The sequence below is a fragment of the Elaeis guineensis genome, chromosome 2, assembly GCF_000442705.2.
Source record: "Elaeis guineensis isolate ETL-2024a chromosome 2, EG11, whole genome shotgun sequence".
NCBI lineage: Eukaryota > Viridiplantae > Streptophyta > Magnoliopsida > Arecales > Arecaceae > Elaeis > Elaeis guineensis.
Window position 1 is genome coordinate 113,644,862 of NC_025994.2, and position 11,450 is coordinate 113,656,311.

At 37.1% G+C, this 11,450-nt stretch overlaps 1 protein-coding gene and 1 pseudogene across 1 annotated transcript; one reads left to right on the forward strand and one right to left on the reverse strand.

Annotated features, from left to right (window-relative positions):
* Positions 1-4,179, reverse strand: LOC105042415 (MLP-like protein 423). The gene is made up of 2 exons (XM_010919614.4): positions 3,838-4,179; positions 1-474 (listed from the first exon to the last, which is right to left on the reverse strand). The coding sequence occupies exons 1-2, from the start codon at positions 4,007-4,009 to the stop codon at positions 194-196; spliced, it is 453 nt and encodes a 150-aa protein (XP_010917916.1). The 5' UTR covers positions 4,010-4,179; the 3' UTR covers positions 1-193.
* A 2,762-nt stretch (positions 4,180-6,941) lies between these two features.
* On the forward strand, positions 6,942-8,081 carry LOC105042996 (large ribosomal subunit protein eL27x-like; annotated as a pseudogene).
* The last annotated feature ends 3,369 nt before the right edge of the window (positions 8,082-11,450 follow it).

Here is an 11,450-nt window from a genome sequence, read left to right on the forward strand (position 1 = left end):
GAAGAAAGGGCATTCAACAGCCAACCATTATTTGTACAAGCCAAAATATAATTCAACCACCATGCATTATTCATAACACACCCTTCTGAGACACTTCTGACGGTAATACATCCTCAGATGCTTATGCATCGCACGCACTCCACGACTTAAACATATGTTAAGCTAGTTACACCACGTCTTATTTAGAGATGCCTTAGACACAAAGCTCAGGTCTTTCGAACGATTTTAGAAATTGAAGAGCAGCATCCTTGGCCTTCTCAGGTGGTGGTGTGGCTGGAGAAAGAGGTTTGAACTCGGCCTTCCATTCTGCAATGCACTGCTCATCCTCCCCAGGAACAGGAAGGAACGTGAAGGTGACATGGTAGGGATCATACATGCCCTTCAGCTCACCCCCCACAACCTGATATGCTACTGATTTGCCTGTTTCCACCTTCTCTATCTTCTGTGTTGATTCCTTTACATAGCCGTTCAGTGCTGCATCCATCAAGCAATCTCGTTATGACATGATTTTTTTTCCCTTAAAATTCAAAAATTGCAATATGACCTACAGAAACTAGCATAAATCTAATAAATGTAGATTTTTTTGGGGCAGGTTATTGGTTTGTATCGGTATTTAGCGCAGAGCAATATGATATATTTAAATTCTTCACTCTTATTATCTCAGCAGCTGAAGTGAACACATAACTCCAAAATATCAGCTGACACAACATGCATATATCTGCTGAGATTTTCTAATTGATGTTGCACTATCTTAAATTAAAATTTTTATTATTACATATTAAACTTGATGCCATAAAACAGTAGCTAATCTCAGATTTTATAGTTTCAATTTTGATATCTTGTTTCTTGTATATGAGCTCGGATGTTGAAATATTTTGGTCCTTTCCAAATTTACAACCTTCCGTCGTTTCAGCTGTTAACTGAGAGTCTGAGATAAAGGAAGATTTCAACACATTTTAGTATCAGTCCCCCCTGGCTGAGATCTCTGGTTTGTCCTTGGCTAAAACTTGCCAAATTTCAACAAGCCATATCATAAAATGAGTGATGTTGCATAGATATAGTTCTCTTGCTAAATGGCATGAGGATTGGTGCAACTCAATTCGATGCAATTCACTAAACGCAATTGATTAAAAATTGTCGAGTCAGTGGGATTGGAGGAACTTCTTAGGACACAGGTGGAAGTTGAGATGGGTTCAACTTAGGACTGGTGTTGTATCCTTATCTAGATTTGACCAAAGGAACATGTCCAAATCCATCAAAATAAGTAAGCTCGGAACTTGCATCCAAACTCAATTACTAGTTGAGTCAAATTCAAGTTCTTTTGACGTTGAATTCAACGTATGATTTTAGTGGGCAAACAAGTCAAGGATTAACAAATTCTAGATTTTTTTTTTTTAAATAAACCTTCTTATCATAATAATTGCCCATCTATCTATAACAAATCTATGATTTTTTGTGGGAATTGAGCACCACGTGGAAAGTGAATTGTTGAATTTGAAAAAAAAAATCAATTAATTTAGAAAAAGATTTATATTTTGCTTATGTATTTGATTGAAATATAGTCAAAATTCAAGTATGAAGTGAAAGCAGGCATAAGTTAAGGAGAGCATGCGTGAGGAAAAAGCGTAAACCTAAACAAGAAGGAATTAACCCAAGTTATGTAATCGCTTCTCTTTATATTCCTATATTTATATGTATTATATGTATGACGTTCATGTTTGAACATAGTCGCATCCGAGTTCAATCCAATAAGAAATCAGATCCTATATAAAATCCAACCTTCAAACCAGTAAGATTATCAAAAACTTATAGTTCCCGTACTCAAGTATATAAAATAATTGGGTGAGGTGATTGTGTTTTAATCTCTCTTTATGCTTCGATGGTATAAAATTGAAACATTACGGTCATCCTTCCACCACTCTTCCTCTACCCGCGCCGCTGGTTTTGCTCTGGGTGACTGGCTTTGTGCCGATGTTCCTGCCAATTTGATTAGAAATATGGACCAGGATGCCACGTCATATTTGCTTGTATTTCCTCATACATGCATGCATACACCTTTCTCCCGCCTCTAATCCTTGAAGTGTTTAGCATTTCTTAAGATTCTGACTCAAGTTCGGAGAAAACTATTGAAGATACTGATATTGGCGCTATAAAAGCACTCCATTGATTTTTATTATTTTTTATTATTTTTTTGGTGGTTGCGGGCGGGGAGGGAGGAGAATGCAGGTATGGTGAGTAAAAGGGAACAACGGGATTTCCGTTCATTATTCTGGTCCATGGGATCTACGTGAAATATGTGGTTATATTTTGATCGGGAAACGAAGGCTCCCATCAGTCTCAAAACCATGGGTTCCAGTACCAGAGTCGCCAAAGAGCATGGTTTACTTCAATTCAGCAAAGCGGCTGGATTTTTATCATCCTTTGAAACCCAACCTAATCCAATGTGAGTGCGTCAGCTGAATTGGGTGAGTCGACGAGAACAAAATGGTGGAGATTCTTTCTCATCTCCCACCTTTCTAAATTTTTTAATCTTTGTCATATTCCATATTTTCTCTTTTTTTTTTTTTTTCCTCCCCCACTATGATTTTCTATTCGAAACAAAGGATTTACAAACAAATGATTAGTCTTTTCTCGCGATATCAACCACCGGATCACATCTTGCATTGATCTCGAAGCACTCTAAAATTTCTTTTCATCTGCTTGCATGGATCTCGAAATAGCCATTGCATTGTACAACAGTTGATGTCACGAAAGAAAGTAAATCATTCTTTCGCATGAAAGATACAACTCAAACCTCATAACAAGTGGGAAGGAAAAACATCCTGTGTAGTTGAAGAAATTATTAGGTGGACCAAGTAATCTATAAACCTAGGATAAATTATTAGTTGGAGAAATTCTTTCTTCTTTTTATGTATAATAATAATGCTCACTAGGATGAATTCATTTTAAGTTCACGATCGACCTGGTTTACCTAATAATTTCTCATGTAGTTGTGGTTTTCAGAGCCATAAATATACCCATGTGTCAAATGGGCACAATAGAGGTTAAACACTTACGTATATCAATCTTAGTCAAGAAAATCATGCATGAAACACTGTTATACGCTATCAGATGATAACTATGACTTGTGTATGGGGAATCACTTGAGACATTCTTTTCCCGCTACATTTTTTATCCCTTCACCATACTTTCTATCCAACAGTTAACTATGGACACCAACCTTTTTTTTTTGGTAAAAATGGACACTAACCTTTTGCTTGCACACTATAAAACAAGATGAAAGATGTAAGGAATCACTAAACTAATATCAGATGATATTGAAAACATCCAATCTGAAATTGTAATGCTAAAAAAGTCTACCTCAGCAAAACTTTCAGCAACTGCTGGAACGGCAACCCCCACGTTCGGCGAAAGTGAAAGCCTTGAACGCATTGCCATTCTATTACCTAAATTCGATCAGACTTTTACCCTTTTGATACGCTTCCCTTCGTTTCAATCTTAGAGAACTGGGGGTCCTATCCTCTTTCCTGGTGAAATTTTTACTCACAAAAGACCAATTTTTGTCTATGGACCTGCTGAAGACCCAAAACCTAGTTAGCCACCAGTCCGGGCTGCCAGCAGAGTGCTCTGCAAGGTGTATTACTTGCAGGACCACCTTTTAGATGAACAATCTCAACTAATAGAAATTAAAACCAGTTCAAGACAAATCCATGCAGGTACTCATGCTGCAATTTTCAACAAAGATGACAACATTGAAAAGACGACAACTAAGCAACTGCAGCTGGTCATCAATAAAGAAATTAGATGAGAACATAGATGGGGGGATTCAGCATTTACCAGGTCCCAATTTAAACAGCCTTAAGCTCCCAGGGCTGCCATCTCCTCGAAGGTATTCAGCACTAGCAAGCATGTTTGGATTTATCTTGCTTAGGATCTCGTTGTTTCTAAAAATTTCCCATGCCTTCTTTGCTGGAATACAGAGGAGAACCTGCCCTCTCATGGTCTTCATTTTTCTTACTTTAGAACTTTGCCGGAGTTTATCTGCCCCTAGATAAACAAGCACTGGTGGGCTACTTCTTAAATAAGGTTCCAGATGCCGGTGATGCACGATATGCAAAAATGAAGGAAAAAACTAGGGTTTCAGTAAGCACGCAGCTTTGCAACAGTAATAATAACAGTTTTAGGTAGTCATCACCTAGCAGTGCTAGGTGCTAACCAAATCCATAGACACACTAGCCCAAATATTCTCCTCAAAACAATTTCTTTTTTTTAAAAAAAACATGGTACCTTTTGTACAAAGAAACCAGACTAAAAGAAAAATCAAAACTTTGCATCTCAAGGGACAACCACCCATTCATATATTCCTGATATATGTGGTCCAATGAATACTGAGTTATTGCCTCTAACCCCTCCATGAAGTGATATTTAACACCTCTGGTTCTTGTTGCTTTCCCTGTAGGCCAGCATTCCACGTGAAAAGTAATTGTAAGATAGTGTCATATGGCGCAGTTGCCAATTATTTAGAGAAAGCTGATTAAATTTAAATGACAAAACTCCAGAATTGCTGTTCGTCTATCCCAGCTCTAAAGGAAAAATATATTTTATTAGCTCTAGCCTTTACGATATGCCCAAGGGCAACTTCACTGAAACGACACAAAATTCTAAACCATGGGCCGATCGCCAACCATTCCTATCCATTGTCAGCCCCAAGTACATATAAAACACTGATATCTCTGCCTTGTGCATCAAATGTTAAAAACAAAAGTCATTTGGACTTCATCCGTGCCTACGCTGACAATTCACTTCATCGTAATCATGTCAACATATCAACAACTAGGATACATGTGAATCCTTGCAACTTGTCATGAAAAGGAAATTATTCTGAGTATCCAAACATTTTGGAAGTATAAACCGATGTGATGAAGTATGATCTCCTTCTTCGGAGAGTTCCATGCAGCATGCGGGATGCAGTGAGAAAAAGAAACTCTTTGCAAGATGTGGATACCTTGTGCCCAATCTTGATATTTCTTTCAATAGTTTAGGATCCGTGATTCATTAGCATAGAAAGAAATATGCGCATGTCCCTTTTGTTTTGGCAATCAACTTCTATCAAGATTTGCCAAATGCCAATAATTCTATTATTCTAAGAAGGAACTTGAATGTTTGGCATGATTGCAATTTTGTTCATCACCTTACTGGGACGCCATGCGCATCCTCTGTCTGCCTTCAGCTTGTTGATTTTGTGCATAGCGTCTCTTTGGCATATTTCCGCCTTGTTAATGCTCAAATATTGTACATGCTTCAGTACAAAGCCAATGCCGTCAAATTCATACTTTCCACCTACTTGCCTTGTGTAGTCACTCCTAACCCTATGTACTGGCCTATAGGATTGGGACCGGTCCACTGCGATGGCATTTATCAAGACAAAATCCAGCACAGTCACATCTAAACAGTTGTATTGGTCCAAATCAACGATTTCTATGAGATTTCAAGTCCGATCGTTCAAATAAACTATAAATAAGATTAGGTCGGATCCTTAATGGATTTGGATTGTATTTTTTGTGCGAAAGAATATCAATTGTTCTTTTGCTTGATGTTGTTTCGCAGCCTAGACCGTTGGATCTTGTGTTGTATAGCTTTCAAGGCACTCCAACTTCTCCCTTTTATCCACCAATGTGGGCGTTATTCAAAACACCACCAAAAGGTCGACCATCCTTTCGCGACGAAAGGTATAACCGGCACCGCAGCCGCCTCACGTATAACCGTAATACCTTGGACCGACAAAAAATGATGCGGCCCACTAATTCAATCCGTGCTCGACCTACAGCAGAAAAGTCTGATTTCAGATTAAATAAATTAATTTATTTAATTTATTTAATATTAAAATTAAAATTAAATTTTAGATATTTAATTTATTTAATTTATTTAATATTCAGTTCAAATTGAGTCAGATAATATGTTTAACCTATTTAATCTATTTAAGACCTGTTTAAAATCTGCTTAATCTATTTTTGACTCATTTAATTTAATTTATTTAATTTATTTAATTTAATCTAATTTGTTTAATAGATAGATTAAGTAAATCAAATCAAATTATCTATTTAATAAATAAATCGAATTCAGATCTAAATTTTAATTTATTTAATAAATAAATTAAATTTAAATTGATAATTTTTGGTCCAACCCATGTCCATCCAATCCTACCAAATAATCACCCTAGCAGCACCTCCCTGCATCACTAACGAGACCTGTCAAAGTCACCTGAGAGCGCAAATGCATAGTTTTTCACCAAAATCCCTGACCATACCCTATAAAATCCTCATTTTCTTTAGGTTATATTTGGTAGCTGATAATTTATCCAGATTGCTGGCAATTTAAAGGGGTCTCAATAGATTATTACGTTTGGTATGTCTTTTGGATTGGTAATCCAGATTATCAGATAATCCAGATTAGCTGAAAGGTAATCTGGATTACCAAAGGGAGGAGTAGCTATCTAGATTATCACTATATTGGTAATCTTGTAAAAAAATATCTGGACGAAACTGCCCTCCTCTCCCCGCACGGCCTCCTCCGCCACTTTCTCTTCTTCCCAGTGGCCTCCTCCTCCTCAACTTCTCTGACGGAACTGGATGAGGCGGGAGATGTTCTCGGAGACACGGACTGGGGGAAGGGTGCGGACAAGGGAGGCGTTCCGTGGGTGGGAGACGTGGTCATAGAGCCAAATGTGCCTGCGCATAGCCCCTGACCGCCACCACAAGCGGAGGAACTCCCGGCGCCGTGGCTAAAGTTGAGCAAAGCTGGCGATACCGAAGATAACATGGCAGAGGAAAAGCGGTGCGGCGTTGTCATCCTCCGGGGAGGGAGAGCCGGGAGAAGAGGCACGGGTGGTGGAGTCGTAGGCAGTCGGGGTGCAACATGGGTGGTCGAAGGGTCGGGGTGCGATGGCCAGGGTAGCACGGGTGGCCGGAGGGTTAGGGTGTGGTGCCGGAGGCACGACGGATGGGTGTGGATTCATCGAGGGGCCAGGAGGCAGTATGGGAGGGTGGGAGAAGGTACGGAAGGTTGGAGGGCGATGAAGGCCGTCGGGGGTGGGAGGGAGGGGGTTTCGGGGCGTGATGTGCGGGATAAGGAGAAGAAAATAATAATAATAATAATAATAATAATAATAATAATAATAATAATAAGTATTATAAAATAATATAATTTTTATCACTAAAAAAATTTAAAAAATAATTTAAAATACTAAATTAATAATTTGATTTAAAAATATTTTAATAATTTGATATTATATTATCAATAATTTTAATTAAAATTTTTAATAATTTTATTATAATATTATCTATATCTAGTAAATATAATAATTAATATTAGTGATCTATCCAGATTGCAGATAATTTATCAAGATAATCCAGATTACTTTTGCGCACCAAATGCAACCTTTGGGTTTTCGAGATTCCAAGATCTGCTCCACCGAGAACCACAGGCGGAGAAAGAAGATATCCGTCAGACAGCGGCGGCGGCGAAGGGGAAGGTGGTGAAATTTTTAAAGCCTAACAAAGCCGTGATCGTCCTCCAAGGGCGGTTCGCCGGGCGGAAGGCGGTGATCGTGCGGGCCTTCGACAAAGGCACCCCTACGGGCACTGCCTCGTCGCCGGCGTCGCCAAGTGTCCCAAGAAGGTCATCCGCAAGGACTCGGCCAAGAAGACCGCGAAGAAGTCCCGCTTCAAGGCCTTCTTGAAGGCGGTAAACTTCAGCCACCTCATGCCCACCCGCTACACCCTCGACGTCGACCTCAAGGACGTCGTCACCCTCGACGTCCTCCACTCCCGGGACCGGAAGGTGGCCGCCTGCAAGGAGACCAAGGCCCGCTTCGAGGAGCGCTTCAAGACCGGCAAGAACTGGTGGTTCTTCTCCAAGCTCCGGTTCTAGATCACCAGCAGCGACGGTCCATAATTTTTTTAATGAATTTTGTCGCGAATGAATGGTCAGGATCTCGTCTTTTAAAAAAAAGCTTGTATTTTGATGGGTTTGGATCCATCGTCCTCATTGGCCTAGCATTAATCTGTCTTATTTTTTTTCTAATTTTGGTAGATTGTAGTCTCTGGAATTTTAATTGCTGTTTTGTTGGATTTTGAATGTGTTCCATTTTCCCCCCTTAAATAACAGTTTTTATGATATCCTCAAATGAGAAAAATGATTATTTTTAATATCTTGAAATAATTGTAACACTCTGTTTGGTTAGATTGCAATTGGACGTTTGTTAGGTCTGCACACGATCATAATTGTTATGAACTTAAAACAACTTTGCAGTCTTGCAGATAGAGGCATTGGTGATGGCATATCACCTTATCTATCCGTTGTTCTTTTGCTTTATATCTGTGAGCGGTTGTGGACGTAGTAGTGTTTTTTCTTTTTTTTTTCTTTGGTGGAGGATTTTTTTGATAGAGGTGGATTTGATGCGCATGTTGTCTGGAGGGGACATGAGAGACCAGGCAAAATAATTAAAGGAATGTTTGATTCACAAACGAAATTAAAATAGGAATAAAATGATTTGGAATTGGAATGGCCTTTTCGAAATATTTGGTTCACGATCGGATTCAAAATCTGAATTTAAATAAAAATTTGAATCGATATATTGGGTCATCTAATTTCATCCTGAAATCAAAATCAAAATAAGACTCCTTCTTCAATGTCACTTATTAACTTCATTCCGATTTTAGATCTCTCAAATTTTCATTCTGATCCCGGACCCTAACTCCCTTGAGAAAAATTGAAGTGAAACTTGGGAATTTTCCATATTAATGTGATTTTATAGTTTTCCTCTTTTGATTGGTATTTGTTGTATGTAATATTTTTCATTTACTATTTTACTATGCTTTAACCTTCATGTGACTACAGTATACCATATCTTCATCGTACGCCATGTATGAGTAATTTTGAAGATATGACAACATATTCATAGTTTATTGTCTAAAGGTATGACCCATGCTAGTAACGAATTCTGCATGTTAATTCATGCTTGAATCATCAAAGCAGTTTCGCACAGTGATTTGAAAGAACCATTTTTTCCTTAAAATGGTACATGCCTGGTTCATGAAGACCAATCCCGTGTACCTAGATGTTTTTTTGGTTTGGCACCCTTGACTTTATTTCTTGTCCTATTTCATCATCTTGTGTGCCCAAGGGCTTGTTTGGTTGAGGGGAAACGAAGGGGGGAAGAGGTAATTTCTGAGAGATGAGAGAGGACCACTTGTTTGATTAGAGTTTTATGAGGAGAGAGAACGGTAAAAGCTGTTTCTATGGAAAGTCAGTTTTCATATTTCATAAAAAGTAAAAATCCACAAGAGTGGTGGATTTTGGCACTTCTCATGAGATGAAAAATAGTAGTATTTTTTTCTTTCCCAAAATATCCTTTTAAGATCTACAGCTAAGATTTTACAAAATATCAATAAATGATTAGGATGACATACTAAATAGTGATATAATATTATATTAATATTATTCTAATATTTATATGAATATAATATTGATATTAATATTATAATATTTATTATCTTTTAATATTTATACTAATATAATATTTTATTAATATTAATATAATATTTATATTAATATATTAATATTTGTATGAATATAATATAATATTTATATCTATATTAATAAATTTATTATATTAAAATATCAATATAATATTAATATATTTTAGTATTAGATTAACACAATAAATTATTATGATCTAATGTTAAATTATAATATATTAATATTATATTTATATTAATATAAATATAATTTAATATTTATATAAAGTTTAGGAGTAAAAATGTATAGTCTTATATCTATCAAGGATATAATAGATATTTTACATAAATTTTTCAAAAAAATTGATATTCAACCAAATATAAGCTACTCTGCAATAAGTAACTTTCTCATAGTCAATCAAATATGTCAAAATTTTATTCTCAAAAAATAATTTTTTAAAAAATTTTTAAGAAGAAAATTTTTTTCAGCAAACCAAACGAATCTTAAAATGTTATTTGTCATCTAGTATCCATTTTTAACAGAGCTGAATATTTCATTGCATATGAATCTCAAACAAGGGGGAAAAACTTTGCTTATCCCATTATTTGCTACTGCATTCATCTGCCCCACAAGCTCTTCCCCTCGCTTCTCAAATGTATATCCCCTCCCCCTCTTCCTTTCAAAAAAAAAAAAAAGAAAAGCTGTGACCTTTATTTTTCTGACTTAACATATTAATAAAACTACTAATTGGAATACGATTTGAAGAACAAGGTCAACGCTCAACCATATTTATGTATTTTTTTTTAAATCTAATTTTTATTTAAAATTAATCAACAATGATGAAATGAGCACTCCCTCTGTATGTATGGTACGGTCAGAGCACAAACCAAATACCTAGTCAATCTATAAGGCCATGTCATATAACTGCATATTAATCAAAACCCCAGAATAATAAATTGTATACTCCAACCAGCTTCTGTAATCCCAGTTTTGATCACAAGATTCATCCCACCAAATTAAATTTTAAGCAGAACACTTCAAACCAGCCTTTCCCACAATCTTTGTTGCATTATAACCATGACTTTCATAACAAGACACCGAATATTACCACTCCAAACATCAATTTTTAAATGCAGAAAATATTCATAAACCTTTGGTATTGTATAGAGCTATGGATTAGTATATATGTTAGGAGAAGTCCCTCTCAGCTTATAAATATATCTGAAAAAAGAAAGCATGTCAAAATTGTAAACTAGGGCTTGGACAGTATCATCAATGTTAGGACCGTAGCCCCTAACCACTCTTCTAAAAGAAAAATTTCTATTAAAAAAGAAAGTTTATTAACTTTTATCCATTAGGCTCAGAGCTATGACGTTTGACGTACTGCGGGTGGACACAAGGGGCTTCGCACCCGAGTTGATCCGCATCAAGCCAGATCAACTCGAGCGATCCTGAAGGATGCCGTACGGAACTCGAACCTGCAATCTCGTTCTGATACCAAGTGTTAGGATCGGAACCTCTAACCACTCTTCTAAAAGAAAAATTTCTATTAGAAGAGGGGGTTTATTAGCCTTTATCTATTAGGCTCAGAGCCCCAACATTTGATATGCTGCAGGTGGATACAAGGGGCTTCACATCTTAGTTCACCTGCATCAAGCTAGATCAATTCGAACGGCAGGTACAACGTTCAGTCTCCCTTTAATTCTCTAATCTAGGGACAAGCCTACCCCCTCCCCCCCATAAAGGGTCGACTCTCCAAGGATTGTTGCCACATCATCAGCCACATAAATCCCATGTGAGACTCCAAAAGGTGTGCGCTGGAACATAACCAACAATCGGGAAGAAGAGCCACCCAATGAACATGATTAATGGACTCTCACACAGGTTATCATCTATTCTCTTTTGTTGCTGCAATTAACTGGCATCTGCGA

What these genes read in the sequence shown, in the direction of transcription:
- LOC105042415 (XM_010919614.4), bottom strand. Translation starts at nt 4,009, where the DNA reads ATGAAGACCATGAGAGGGCAGGTTCTCCTCTGTATTCCAGCAAAGAAG. An exon ending in GCTGTTTAAATTGGGACCTG is followed by an intron (nt 475 to 3,837) that starts GTAAATGCTGAA and finishes TGATGGATGCAG; the next exon opens with CACTGAACGGCTATGTAAAG.